Raw genomic sequence first — 16609 nt, forward strand, 5'->3', positions numbered from 1 at the left:
AACAATAATAATTATATAATTTTTTTTTTAGATTTTATATATACAGTTGAATAACCAAAAAATTATAAATTACTATATCAGTACAACAGAATTCCACTACAATTTATCAAACTTAGTAACTAAGCTGTATTTTGGTCTAAAAAAATATAAAATTTTGAACAGACTAAAGACACAACCTACCTCCTTAAAATTTTGGTTCAAAAGAACTAGATGGCATCCTAACACTTTAAGATGGCAAAGAGAGCCACTAGGAGGACATTCTGAGCTTTTGATTGGTTATTCACATGTCATATATTGAAGTAAGTGTATATAAGGGACCATTTCCAAAAATGGAAAGAGGTGAGTGGGGCCACTGTGTTTGATTCAGTCAATGAGCAATATCTTAGCAAATAGAAAAGATATGAGGTTCTTATTTTATATTCTAGCTTGTCAGTATCGTTAATTTGAGTTCCTAATTCGTACAAAACTATAGACTTAGTATTTTGACATCACAAACATCTAATTTGAACCAGTGCTGCATTAAACGTACCATGTGATATTCAAAAATCAATGTTTAACTGTGTTTTTCAATATTACTTTTAAATTAAGAACTTGAATAATGTATAATATTAAAATTTGAATTATAATCTACAGTTTGATACAAAACTTATTGACATAAATTCCTGAAATAGTAGTTCAATAAACCTTTGATTCGTGACCCATCTGGAAATGGTCAACATTCATGCTGTTCACATCATGTGATTCTTAAGCTCATGTTACTTATGAAGTTCTGAAGCTAATATTTCAGTGAAAACTTCACTTTCACTCAATTATTTTACTGCTTCAATCAATGATTGTAATCCTTCGTATGCCAAAGACGTCTTTTGTTTTGGAGATGATAGTGTCTCTTTATGAGGCAATTCCCGTAGGTTTTGCACACAAAAAAGTGGGATCTTGCCTTTCCTCAGACCTACTGTCTCAGAGAATTTCTCCATATTTTTATATTCTCAGCTCTTTGAATGTGGCTCAATCAAGAGTTTACCACTAGCTTCCTCTTTCTTTGTCCTCCTCCAGATCTGCATCTTTTCACAGCTGCCTCTCATAAAGGCTGAGGTGCTGTAATGAAGAATGTTGTCTTTTCAGTCTCTAGTCTCTTCAGTAATCTTTCTCAGATCAGTTTTTTGGAGAATTTGGCTTGATCAACATCCATGTCAGAAGTTCCCTTGATACAACACTGGTGTGTTTTACTTCACAAAAGCAATTCTACTGTGGTGCCATATATCAACAAATAGATTTGAATTGGATCTCACAATTTTTGTTTTCCAGAGTTCATTGGTTTCTTCCAACACTGTAGTCTATTCAATATTTCAGTAGTTATGCTATTGAGTTGGTCATCTTATAATTGTCTGAAATGGAATACCTATCATCAAAAGATGTCAAGTCTAACTAGAATGACGATCATCTACTTTTTTCATTCTGTCCTCTAGTTGTTAGCTCCCATCCTTGAGATGTCTTGAGTGTTTATTTGTTTTTTTTTCTCAGTGCCTCTTAATTTGACCAGTTTTATGACTCACTGGCTTTTTTAGTTGTAGATGAAGAGGGGCTACAACCCCTTGAGTATATCCACTCGTATATTTTTCTCGGATGCTCCCTTGTGAATCTTTCACTACAAGAGCATGACATAGTATTCCATCTACCTGTGTTCTCTGTTTTGGCTCCAGAACTACAATAAATCATTACTGCCTTCAGTAACCCATTTTTATGTGTGAATTGAAGGGTGTCAAGACAAAGAAGTACCCTTCTGAGAAGATTGCCTTCTTTATGTTCTTAGAATTAGTAGTTCTAAAAGACTAGTCTGCTTCACTCATTCTCCTTCATTCTTTCTGATTTTATATTTTAACCTGGTTCTACTTGACAACATCTTTATTGTAGTGTAGAATATTATCTTCCTGTCCTCTAACTTTTTAACTTTAAATTTTTCTATATAATTTTTACTCATGCAAGTTTCCACCTACTTTTCAATATGGATAGTTCAGCTTACAGCATTTCAGAGGTAAGTTTGCTTCTGAACCATTTAGGAAAAGAATTTGGACACAAATATAAACATTCATTAGGAAACGTGCCTTTACAGCTAGATTACTTGAACTAGCAAACTCATCCCAAACTTCCTTAACATTATTATTCTTAACATTGTTTAATGCAAACTGGAGTTTATTATGAGACATTTCTATAAATATAGATAAATTTATGACTATCTCCAGGATGTAACTTTATTAGCTCAATATTTTGCTGTCACAGCTTCCTCAGGAGCTATTGATATCCTACAAGTTCCCTAATCCAGTTAAATCTAAATTGGAACACTGTCATTTGTAAATAGAACATTGATATACGTGTTTAGAAAGTTCATATTATATAAAAATAATATCAAACATTCTTGAATTTATATTAAGACAAGTGAAATCAGTAATGCTAAATAAATGAAATGTGTAAACCAATAAGTAAATTATTAACATCGTTCGATTTAGAATAGAATATGTTACTTATCTAAAACATTTATTCATATTTATATTGGTAAGTATTTTTTCATTTTATTATATCAATACATACATAAAACAGTGTCTGAACATATATTTCAATCCTTATAAATGTGTATAGAAAGTTTGTCAAAGTTCAGCATATTAAAGTCTTTAAAATGTCATTAAGGTCTCTACACTAATGGCCAACCTTAACATTCTTCCCATTCTTCTGTGACTACTCTTATCAATTGTTTGCTTATTTTCATAGAAGCTCTTGCACAGCTATTTTTATACCATATTTTTCTCAGTATTAAAAACAAGGTCTAACATTACATTTGCCAGAATGCATGGAATCTATCTTAACCCAAAGAAATTCTTCAGCCTTTTGTAGTGGATCTAATCTAACTCAATTTTTTTTAATTTAAAGTTTCTCATAATAATAATAAGCCTTTTTGTTCAGGCAACATAACTAATCTGTCTGTTTGTAGAAAATGTTAATAATATTTTTCCTCCTTTTAAAAACCCAAATTAAACATGTTTTCCAACCACAGCAGTGTCACTTTTTTTGTAAGCCTTTAACTCACTTATTCACTTCTAATAAATACATTTACCCTTCTTCTAAATTAACATTGTCATTTTAAAGTAATCAAAAATAACTTCTTTATAATTTCATTTAAATAACTAACTGTCATTAAAGCTTTCTAGATTGAGCATCGTACAGTATTTCAAAGACTTCTGGTATTTGTATGAAACATTGTAGCTTGTGAAGTCTAATTGAAGCTAATATAATTTTTGATCATATCATTTTTAAGTATTTATATAGTCTTTATGTTGTAAGAAACAAATAGTTTGCAGTAATATGTATATAAAAAAAAAGATATTTCTTTTAGAAACAATTATATCTTTTAGTACTTGTCTGCATTTTGTTTTAGCAAAGCTTCATTACTTTGCATAATTAGTACTACAGTAACTTATAATATTAGCTAAAAGATATATCTACATTAGTTAGAAGACATATTTTTAAAAGCACATATTCAGTGAGTAGTAATGGAACTTGAAGTTGCAAGTAGAGAGTATCGGACATGAAAAGTTGATGTTGCATGTTCTGTAGTTGTGGATTTTAGCAGTGTATTTCAAAATTAGAGTAGCTAAATCTATCAAAAAGTTATTTTTATTGAAGATATTTGTCAGTGTGCATAGAATCATTATACTGTAGTAGGAGTTTTTCTAGTGCAGCTTATTTCAAACTGTTTTAACTTAAAAGTTGCAAATGTTTCACTATGAAAGTTTGTACATTGTTTAAAGTAACTTTTAAATTAAAGTGAGATTCTGTAATGCATAGTTCTTAACCTTTCACAGTAGATGATGTTTAGTGTGTGTGAGTATAAAACATTAATTATCTGAGAAAATTTGTACAAATATGTTCATGAAAGAAAATTAATGATAAACAAATTTGATTATTTTGGAATATTACAATACGTGTACGCAAAGTCATCTGAAAATTATATATCATTGTAACATATTAAAATAGTAAACTATTTATATAAAATTGATATTGACACAATTATTACATGCATAAGTTAGACGAATTGAGAAAATATCAAATTCACATGGATTTACTATATATGAATAGTTTTAGGCTTTTCTTTCCAATATGTTTTACATGTAATTGACATTTTTATTTTATGTCACTAAAGTTTCTGAATTGTAGTACAATACTGAAATATTCACAGGGATCCAGTCTTTGACAAAAATATAAAATTATGACAAGTTCAAATCACTGGCATGTTGACAGTATTGATGATGCACTTGCTGCTGACTTTGATGGAAGTCTGTCAGGTTTGGGAATGGAGCTAGGGACTGGCTCTTTCAACATGAGGTAAGAATATTAGTGACAAATCAAACAGTAAAAGTTGGTATATTTAATTATGTGGTTAGTTTTTTATAAAAAAATAATTTATGTTTAAATTGGAAATGTGAGGAGGGTGTTCAGTAAGTAGTAATGGAAAGTGTAGTTGGCAAGTATAGAGTAACAGAACCAAATTTTATTACCTGCTTGCAGGCATAGTTGCTGTTGTATTGTTTTGTAGGTGGCAGTTTTAGCATGATACTAAAAAAAATTACAGTAGTTAAATCTTTTATAAATAAGATGAGCAATTGCAAAATAAAAGCTGCAGTTTGAGAAAATTTACTGAAGAGTCATGATAATAATATTAGATCTTATCTCAATCTCAAACACTGTTTAACATAAAAGTTCCATATGGAAATGTGTATGAAATAAGGATTAATTGAAAAATCTACAAAGGAATTTTGCAAAATAAAAGCTTCACAAAAATTAATAATAATGGTTTTGACTAGAACACAAAAATATACCTTCTTAATCAAAATCTTAATTATTGTGTAATTGTTTTAGCCATATGTATCCTCTATAATTTCATTTTATTTATATAAAGGAAAATATACACTTAAGAATAGCAATGAATAAACCAGCATTAACTAATTTTACTTGCTTGAAGGGCTATTTCAGTGTATCCAAAATTAAATGTGGGTTTAAAAAGCCTTTGTTTCAAAACAAAAGAAAGAACAGGCTGACCATAGGCCCTTCATCTCATTAACATGAGAATCTCCAAGGTTGTCAATTTGACCGATTTCACTTTTTGAATTCAGATATCTTTGTGTTGAAAGATACCCTGTAGTCCTATCATGATTTCATCTAAATACCCTGTTGTTGTTTCAAAGGCATAATCATAAAATTAAAAATGTTATAATCACTTATCTAGAAACATCAAAGATGTGTCATCTTGACTTCTGTTTAAAATAAATGCATTTATTTATAACAACATACAACTTGTTTGTTTGTTTTTTTGTATTGCAAGTAGCGTGCAGTTTCAGTATAGATGTCTGTTGTTATTTCTATCTCCAATTGAGCTCCCAGCTCTTTGATTACATTAGTATTTGATTATATTTTGGCCCTTGAAGTCTCAAAAACAGATGTCTGTTTGTTGATTGAGGTGAATGAATTTTAGCATAGTCTATCTTTTAATCCTAGCAATTCTTGTGAGAAGTAGTATCTGCTTGTCTGTTGATTTGAGTATATGTAGTATCAAAGAAACTTACAGGCTCAAAAATGGTTCAAAGATGACAAATGTCTGTTCAGCAAGTGATAGAGATGCTCACAACTTTGTCAGAAAATTATTCTGATGCAAGAAATATGAGCAGACATGAAAGCAATGACTCCTGGATTTGTGAAATGGAAAGTCCTGCAAATGAAAGTGAGGAAAGTGCCACTACCACCATCTCTAGATGCAGAAGAAACTGTGTACAGTACTGCACTGGTCAAAAGTTTGAGTCTAAATACATTTTTTCTCTATTCCTATAATATGTAAATTCAATAAAAGATTCTTAATTTTATTCAATGCAAACTGTAATTTATTACAAGACACATATATTAATGTAAATAGAATAATGACCTATATCTGCAGAATGTATTTTGATCAGCTTAATATTTTGCAATTAGAGCTTTTCAGGAGCTATTGATATCCTACAAGCTCACTAATTCAATTGAAACTAACATCATCAGTTAATTGAATATATGAAACATGTCTAAACGGTTTGGATCATTTTAAAAGTAATATCAAACAATCTTGAATTGAAATTGCTAAAACAAATCAGACCAACAATGATAAATAAATGTGTAAAGCAACAGGTGAACTATTAAAATCATGGAATTTAGAATAGGATACATTACATTTCTGAAATAGATCTTCATATTGGTATCTATAAATATGTTTACAGATATCTGTATTATTCTATCGTATTACATTAATACATACATAAAACAGTATTGAGAAATATCTTTTAGCCATTATGAATGTGTATAGTGGCTTCATCAAAAGTCAAACATGGAAATCTTAAAGAGTGCAATTAATATATCTATACTAGAGGCCAACCTTTATATTTGTTCATCTTAAGTTTACTTTTCTTCACTAAAATGGATTCTTTATTCTTACAGTAAAGGAAACTATGACATTTAGATAACATCTTGATATCCAATAAGATATCTGCTTATGGTGTCTTGTGCTCTTTTCATTGCTCAGCAATAGTCTTGTTATGTTATTGTATGTCATGTTCAGATGTTCTATCATGCATGGGTCAGCATGTTTCTCCTGTATATATAATAGAGCATCAGATGCAAATTACTTTATAAACAACTGTACACTTATTTTTATTCATTGTGTTTCTTGTATGTTGAACTTATTATTAAATATTTAAGGGAGATGCTTGGCTCTTGTACTATTTTAACAGGGTAGTCTAATGTTCTAATCATTCTCTTCAGTTTTGTGGTGATATTACATGTGTTATCACCCAAGTAACATGAACTTTTAATGTGCATTCCTTATTTCATTATTATTCTCATTTATTACCTCACAATGTTTGAGCATAAAAGGTCCCAAGATTTTTTCAGCAGGTTTACAGCTGGGCTTGTAGAATGTCACAATACACCACAATTGTTGCAGAGTAAGTTAATTGGCTTTTCTCTGGCCACAGAAGCACTTATTGCCACAAATTTTCAATTGGACTGGAATCTGATTTCTGATTGGGCCATTTAATAACTTTGATATTGCAGCATCTTTGTTTTGCTCCAAATTCCTTTTATTAATTACAGCATTGTGCTTTGGGTCACTGTCTTGTTGAAATTCAAATCTCTGGTTAGTTAGATGGAAACCACTTGGCAAGATGTGGCAAATGAAGGTGTTTTGAGACTGTTCTTTCTTCATATGCATTTCTTTGATTTTCGCCATATCTCGAACTAAAAGCTGAAAGTATCCCCCCTAACCATTATTGAGCCTCTGCCATGTTTTCAACATCTTATTTACACACTATTGTTTTAATTTCTCATGGCTGCATATTTTTACAAAAACTCTCCTTTAGAAATTTCAAAAAGGAATTTTTTGTCTCATCAGTTCAGTTTTGGTGTTTCTTTGCAGAAACCAACTTTTTTGATATTTTTTTACTTCTTGACTTCTACTTTCTCTCTAAAACACACTCAAGTGGTTCTGGAATTAACATAAGTGCTATGTTTCATATTAAACTTGCAAAATGTTTTTGACTAATTTACAGTTTAGGCTACATGACAGCTAATTTCTAATAACAGTACTACTTTAGAGAAGTAAATTTTTCTGTTTAATGTTTTCATTCAGGTCTAATTATTTTTTCTTAGATTATAGTTTTTTTAATATTTGATAGGGACTTAGTATTTAGGCCTAGCCTATGTAGCTGAAATCATTGCAAAATTATGCAATTTTTTGGAAACTTCAAACATGAAACTGAATTATGATTGGTTGCAGAGTAAGAGGGTGTATTAAAGAAAAGTCTAGAAAAGGGGTAGTCACCTCAAGTGGATGGGATACTGAGCATTTTGCAACAAATCTCACAGGATATCACAAACTCGGAGGGGACAAAGCAACACTATCTGAGATGATCTCTGTCTTAAAAAAAGATGCAGCATAATGAAAATCTTTTAGAGCAATCACTCTTGTCGGTAGCTTAAACATGTAGATGACATTTTTCAACTGCTAAGACTACTACATTTATCTTGTCAATTGCTAGCCTAAATATTAGGCCCAAAGTACAAAGGTCAGGGAAAAGAACAAAAAAAAACTAACAAACAATAGACCAAACAACTAAACTTGTTACAGTGCACAATAATCTCCATCTCTTCCATGGTAATGGTCTGGATAGTGATAACTGATTATGAACAGCATTGAATGAGAGTGAAAAGTGAAGCCTGATGGACATAACTTCAAGCACTAATGTGAACCAGCAAAAATCAGAAAGAAGTTAGTGGAAATGTTTGACTAAGTGAGGAAGAAGTCACTGAGAACAGATTTGTAGAAACACTAAAAAAGTAGTAGTGGTTCAGTGACTTATGGATTTTAAAGGTTTTTTTAAAGATGAAAATGAAACTAATACTAATAGATCATATGAGATTCAAATAGTGCATGACTTAGGATGTTAACTTTTAAAAGCAAACCATGCAGTACTAACTTTCTTGTACATTTTCTCATTAACTCCTTTTGATAATTATTGTATAAAGCATTTAATACAAGTACTGTAATACAGGATGATTATAAAGAATTTTGCAGTTCAGCACATTATACCTCACAATCAGTGTGGTATAGGAAAGTCAAATTGCACAGTAGTATTAAAAATATCATGCGAATGCAAATTTTACAGTTATCACACGTTGTCATCAAGGGGGCCACTGTAGCCTAGTATCTGTTCAAAATGTGCTCCTAAAGCATCCAGAATGCCTTGCATTTTATCTGGTATGCTGGCCACTACCTGGACAATAGCATCATTGAGGTCTGGTATTGTGTGAGTGAGGATTTACATTGTACACATGTGACTTCAGAAATCATTTTGTGTTAGGTCCAATGAATGAAATTACCATTCACAAGAAAAGTGACATGAAATATTCTGACCTGAAAGTGCTCCTGTAAAACATATTTCACATAGTTAACAATATGTTGAGGGACACCATCGTGAATGCAAATGATAATGTGTTATCATATTTCATTGCTGCAGCATGGGAATTACATTGGTTGTGAGCATTGCATGGTACTGTGTAGGTTACCAGTCCATGTGCTGATGGTCCTTAAAAACAAATATGTCCAATAACAGTCAGCTGTGAAACAACAACCATCACCTTAGCATTTTGAAAGTATGTAAGAAATGTTATAAGTAGATTACTTTCTGACCAAATAATGCAGTTGTGAGTGTTGACACTTCCAGAAAGGGTAAAGTGTGCTTCATCATTCCATAAGATACTAGTCATTGTCGTCAAGTCTTGTCAAGAACTGCAACACAGAATCAACACATTTGGTTAAATCTGTCTCCTTAAGTGCTTGTAAATAATACAGCTAGTAAGGAAACACTGGCAAATCCAGATACCTGACAACATAATGTGTACTTGTGTTGGCTTATTCTGCTTCAGCATGACAGTTTAAGTAGGTGTTGTTGGTCTGCCTGTAGCTTATCACAAGTGCAACCTGTCTCCTCAAACTTTATTAACGTAAACAGAGCAATACTGGAACAAGACCCTCTGCGGATGCTATGCACTTTACTTCCTGGGGTCTTTCTCGTCACTTTATTCTTTGGTGTAAAACATTTCACTAGTTCAACTCTCTGCATCCTTGTCTGTTTCATACTTGTTGAAGGAGCTGCACTGTGATCAACACACCCATTTATATGCAAAAGAAATCACAATGGTACCCATGGTGGCAACGTGTGACAACTGTAGCATTTGTCTCTGCATGATATCCTTAACAACCCTGTGCAGTATGACAGGTTAATAACCAAATCTATTGCTAATGTCAGTATAAGACACCCATTCAGTAGGCCTAAACTGAATGTTTGTTCATAACTAATATTTATCTGATCATATACTTTCAATTCTACAATGTTATAAATAAGATTCAATATTAAGAAAAATTCACTTAGATTGATAACCATATGTTGTTGTTTTTTATATAAAAAAATTCAAAATTCATTTAGTAAAAAATATTTAGTAGTAAACCCAACCTATAGGTTCAACTGTTAAGCATGGGATCACCATATGTTATTGTGATGTGTTAGAAACTTTAGTTTTAAGTTATACTTAAGTTATATTTCTCTAACTTCTCACAAAGTGAACATTATACATGTACATCAAAGACATTTCTGAACATCAGATGTTGGCTGATGTTATGCATAGAATGTACACTTAATAAATATTGATAAATTGTAAATTTTAATAAAAGAAATTCTAATTCTGGAGAAAGAAAAACATACTGATTGACTTTGATGAATTACTTTATTCAAGATTGAAACAAGTAGCAGAACAACAACATTCACTGACATGTTATCACAGATGTCCTGTCCAGTATATCAACTTCATTAGGCAAACATCTTAAAAGCTTATCTGTGGAACACTTGAAGTATTGTATTTGCCTGCTTGACTGTTCAGTAAGTTACATCAAGGTCAAATCTAACCATCATCAATCATATTTAGAATGACCATGCTTAGTTACATGATGAAATGCAACTTTTAATGATTAATACTTGCTTAAAATTATAATACTTCACGTAAAGTTTTGAAGTTAAGAATAAAAAAAAAAACTAGAATGTTCCAGCAAAAGTATGGTCTTCTGTGAAAATAACACTTTCATAAAAGCAAGTGTTATTCACATAAAAGCCCTATAAAATGATAATTAATGTGAAAAGAATTGTTAAGCTTAAAACTATACTGTAAAAAAATAGCTAAAAATTCATGAAGGCACATAAATTATCAGCTTGTACTTTATTTGGTTAATTTCTACATTTGTTTTTCATAAGGCCTAGTTAAGCTTCAAAATATCCATCTGCATTTATTTGTGAAATATATAATTTACCAGCACATGATGTAGGTTATTTAATTATTTATTTGTATAATGAAAACATTTGTATAAAAACATGGCTGCAGCTAATTTCAAAAGCTTGTAAATCTATCTTATACTTTTTCCTTGAACAAAGGTTTTTGAAGTGAATATTAGAAACTCTTACACACATGTAAGTTTTACTCATTTACAGGGAGAACTGAGCATTAAGTAAATCTCACACATCCTTCTATTAGTCATATGGAAATAAGCCCTCCATCTGTAACTTTGATGGAAGATAAGAATAGATTTCTGCATTCCACTGTTGGAACACATTTTTGGTATACAAGTTTATTTTTTTAGTAAAAATATTCAACACTTTGTTTATATTTAAGATATTTTTAAACACGTTGACCCCTCACTCTCCCCCCAAAAAATCAGTATACATTTATGTTCATAGTAAAATTACACATGGTCCACAGTGAATTAATAAATAATAGAATATGGTATATGTTCAATAATTCTGTATCATTCCCAGTTGACAAATGTACTTGTGTTGTAAATACTATGTTTTTTTAAGAGTATCTGTATTACATACCTTATCCTGGTTCAAGCAGCTGTAATGCCTCCAAACATAAGTATTATTGTCTGTCAACCAGTGAACACTAGATTCACTTACCAGTCTGTTGCTGTGCAAGGCAAATGAGGCTTGTGTGCTGGTGCTCATTACAAGCTTGATGGTTTTGAATTCTCCAAAAAATATACAGTGCATTAAAATACTATAATTGTGCTACTAGAAATTTTCCATTAAACAGTGGGTTGTCAGTTGCTAACCAACTCTGATTAGAGAATAATATTATTGTGGCAACCACTTGTAGGGGAAGAGAGGTAAGATGAATTGCTTATTCTGTCTTTAACTGAGTATTGGTTACTAAGTTCTTCAACAGTAACTTTAGTATCAATTCAAATTAAACTATGTATAAAGTTTTTGTGGTGAATATCGCAGTTGTAAATATTTGAATTACATGATGAATATTTATTTTGAGGGTTAAAATATCTCATGTTAGAGGTATAATTAAAACCAAAATTTCACAAAAATACTTAAGTTTCAATATCTTTTGTAAAAATAATGTCAAGCAGGTTAAAGTAGACACGCATCTTTCTGAATAATATTGTATCACTACAAAGAGGTCATTGTACAACCCCAAGGTAGACCTATCAAAATTAGGATTTTTTTGTGCTTGCTCTTAGATGCTCTGAATATATTATTCTTTGTATAACTGAAGACTGAACCAATTTATGATTTCAGTGTTTATACACCAGTAAGTTCTGTTTACTTAAATTTAGGGTTTTGCTATATTTTTTCTATTATTGATTCCTGTAACTGGTAATACAAGATGATGTGTGTGTTTGTGTGTGTATATATTAATTATATATATCAGGGATCGAAATGTTACATTCTCACATTCCTGAGGAATTTAACTATGCTTGAGGAATTTCATCTTTTTAGTTGGCTTTCCTGATCAGGAATGCATGGTCCATCGTATTCCTTTAGTTATGACCAATGAAAGTGAACAAATTGCATAGATTAAATAAAAGAACAATTCATGAGGAAATGCAGCTTTACATGAGAGAATGTAATCTTCCTGATAGCTTTCCCTCAAGTGAATGTAATTTTATTTCATTATTTCTTTCCCAAGTTATATATATTAATTCATACTGGCACTTTGTAGGGGGTGTTATAGACATGGTGACTAACACTTGGATGTATAATATGCTTAACCATAATATGTTTTCATACAAGGTGTCACATGTAGAACTTAGTTATTTACTTTTAAATCAATTAATGTCATGAAAGTGTTCAATTAATGTTTATGGGGTTTTAAAGTCATTTTTAATCCACCATACAGTAATCTAAATTAATAATTAATTAAATAACTTTATGATATTGCACCTAATTCATTATTCAATACTATACAGCAGACCAACTGTTTAATGATTATATATATATATATATATATATGTTGCAAATTTATTTCATTTTCTGATGAAAAGTATATCTGCAATGATATATGAATTCAAATAATGCTTCTGATTGTTCTTTCTAACCAGTAATCAAAATTATGATTGAATGGATTAATGTCAGGAAAATTATTAACTAGTTTAAATTGTTTTCAGTTATTACTGTTTTTGATTATTCTAAGTAATAAAGTATTGCTATTATGCTTGTTTGTTGTTAAACATAAAGCTCCACAATGGACTATCTTTGTTGTACCCATTATGGATGTTGAAACCCAATTTTAAGTATTATGTTTCTGTTTTGTTGTTGTTATCGTTGTTGTTTAATCATCTCATGAGAACAAATGATTACTTCAATGTAATTGATTAATGAATTTTCCACTAATTGCTTTACTCAAATTTGTAACTTGTTTAATTATAATATATATTAATTTAGGGTGGCACTCTGGGGTGGAATTTTATACACATGGGGACTCATGTGTAACTTGTTTAATCATAATATAATCCTCTGGGGTGAGTGCTATTTGATAGTCAGAGCGATTTACTGTTATAATTGGATTAGTTGCAGTGCACTTGAACTTTTGGCTTAGCAAAATCACCAGTGCTTTGTATTCTGTAATAGGTCAATACTTCGTTTGGTCTTATCATTCTATTTTCTATTGTTTTTCACAGGAAAATGATTTTATGTGTAACATATAACATGCTTTGGTGGTATACAGGTTAAGCTCATGAGATCACTTTTAACAAATAGCTTGTATTTCCAAAACAGTTATATATGTTTGACTATAGTCTTTTTTTTTTTTTTTCTATGTACTTAAATCGGTAAAAATTCCTTGAATCAACAAACAATAGTACATAGGATTGAAGTTATATGAAAATCATTTTAGCCTCATCACATTGTTACAGTCTATGTCATCACATTTATATTCATGCTGTATCTGATGGTCATGCATTTTGACATTAGTTTCCATAAATTACAAGGTCCATAACAAGGTTTTCATGTTCAAAGCACACCATTTCTCCTGCGAGCTTTTCATAATCCATCTAATTTACAAGAATAATGGTTTCCCAGCATCCATTTTAACAATTCAATCACAGAGAAATTCATAAGCACTGCACCAAGCAACTTTACTGATATGTTTTTATATGGAATAACATTAATACCTATTTCATTCTCTAGCTACTTTACGTATTTCAATGAAAGAACTGGAGATATGACTATAAGCCTTATCTTGGTGAACCTATACCCTATTGACCTCCTTTATGTACAAAGCTTGTAGTTCTGTGTTGTTCCATTAGTCTAGATCAGTGTTTCTCAACCGCGTTTTGCTCGTTGCTCCATTTTGAGTTTGATTTATCTCTGTGGCCCCACCCTTCGTAGATGCTGTTACTAAGGAAAAAAGTTACTTTATTTCCACACTGTTGATTTAAAATATATTTATAATATTATAATATTATTTTTGAATATTTTGTTTATAACATACTGTTTACCTATACAAGTAAAAAATATTCTGTTAATTGTTGACATTTTATTCAGTGTGATCCTTGAGCCTGATGAAAATTTGAAAGTTTTTGAATGTCCAGTTGCAGTGTGGTCAGTGATAAGCGAAGATCACCTCTCTTCACAACATCAAGGCGGTTACGTATTTTTGATAGCAAATAATAACCCGACTAAAACCAGATTTAACTAGTTAAGATGTGGGAAAAGCAATAAAATATAACTTTGCCTTCTCCCAGAACTGTGTAAACTTATTAGTATTTCACTACTTATCTAGAAATAATATTTGTCGTGTTTGAATCTAGCTTGGGCTGTTATATCACTCTGCTGCTCTTGAGTATCATTTGAAAACATTCACAGATACTAGACAGACATTTTGATTTTTACTCGAGTACTAGTCGCATCTGGTAACTTGACTTCTGAGCTGTGTGGGATACAGGGAGAAGGGGAACTTTGATTAAATTATAAATATTTTATTTGGACAGTGAAGTTTTGGTAGCCCACATACAATTTACTGTGGCCTCCTGGGGGGCTGTATGGCCCATGTGGAGAACCACCGGTCTAGATCAGTGTTTCTTATCCTGTGGTGCACGCACCCCTTAGGGGTGTGAAACATGTCGGTATTTCTATTACAAATAGGGTTTCTCCTTTGGTCTCCTGAGATCACTTGATAGCAAATTGATAGTAAACATTCTATACTTTTCAACCATAACTATGCAACACTAGCCATTACAAATTCTCCCAAGCTAGTCATTAAAGTTCCAATGGGAATGAAGCTTCTGTTATAACTGAAATTGACATCTATCTGTTGAGAACAAAATGTAATATAAAATGTCATTTGGTAGATGGAAACATTGACTTTCTGTTGGTTATAGATGATATATAATTAAACATAAGAAAGAACTATTAACAAATCCTGAAAGGCAAAAGGTGCAAGGACATATTCTGCAAACCGATTGGGTGTGGCTCCCAAAAAGGTTAAGAACCATTGGTCTAGATCATTGGTATGGTAGTGCAGAGTCCACCTTAACCTTTTTATCCATCTCATGATCTCTAACTTGTTCCCTGGCACAATATCCACCAACGATCATGAACCCCTTTAAAAAAGTTTCACAATATGCTGGATACCACTTCTGGAAATGTTTTTCACCCATCAACCAGTGAAAATGGCACAAGATATTTCACAGTTATCAAGCTACACTTGAATTTTATTGTGTGTTACCATTTTTTCCTGTCATATAGTTCCTTTCAGTTAGTCTTCCTTTCATGGATATCTTATTTAAGTGCCACTGTCACTAATTTTGAACTAGTGACTAGAGTTTATATGAGTATAAATGTATGCTTTTTGAATTGCTGACTAGAAGGAAGAAAACTTTTTGACAGCACCTGCAGCTAAAATTTCTTTTTCTTCTTCCTGAACTGCTGACTATAGGGAAGGCAACTGGTTGGGAGCATCTGCCACAAATTTCTTCTTTCTTGTATTTACCGTGGTTTGATAAACATTGTACTAATCAATGTAATCCATTAATGGGGCTATTAGTTGATTGATTAGCAAATACCATTTACTGCCTAGCTCTACTTGTGTCACTTTTCCAGGTGGTGATTCTTCTTGATTATTTTGGATACTGTAGGGCATGTGAATGGCTTTTTGCACTGACTTTTGTGTTTGTGAATTCTCACCTATGACAAAACTCCACTCTTTGCTTATCAACTCTGGGGGTACAACTTGTTGCAGGTTTCTTTCTAGATGGTCCTGGTGCCTTAAGTGATTCATGTTCATTTATTTCCCAATGCCTTTAAGTATATGGCCATCTCTCAAAGTGATTGATTTTCGATTGTATCACACAACCTACAAAATGCTAAGTCATTTTAAAATGTAGCTTTACATTCCACTGTGACTTCCTGATTTACTTATTCAAAATTATTTTAATATAATGTACTCAACCTTTTATACTGGTTTTAGATGGGTCATTATGATAAATACTTACAACTGTACATCCCACTTCATCATTGTTTTTCTCTATACTGTAACTTTATACTAATGAAACCATCATTTTACAGAATACTTATAAAATGTAGTTAGTTAATTGTATTTCACATCACTCTCATATATATATATACAAGTAGCTGATTTACTGCATTTATTTCTTTAGCTTCTTTTGTTGTTGTTTTCTATTGATGTGAATGTTGTTAGTAAATTA

General features: G+C 31.3%; 1 protein-coding gene across 1 annotated transcript in view; it reads left to right on the forward strand.

Annotated features, from left to right (window-relative positions):
* LOC106463920 (transcription factor CP2-like) overlaps positions 1–16609 on the forward strand; it is a 79734-nt gene that overhangs the window by 7047 nt on the left and 56078 nt on the right. The window contains exon 2 of the mRNA XM_022391836.1: positions 4229–4374. Coding sequence (XP_022247544.1) covers positions 4259–4374 — 116 coding nt within the window. The 5' untranslated portion in view covers positions 4229–4258. The remainder of the gene's footprint in view (positions 1–4228; positions 4375–16609) is intronic.

This window comes from Limulus polyphemus, unplaced genomic scaffold (assembly GCF_000517525.1).
Source record: "Limulus polyphemus unplaced genomic scaffold, Limulus_polyphemus-2.1.2 Scaffold56, whole genome shotgun sequence".
Classification (NCBI taxonomy): Eukaryota; Metazoa; Arthropoda; class Merostomata; order Xiphosura; family Limulidae; genus Limulus; species Limulus polyphemus.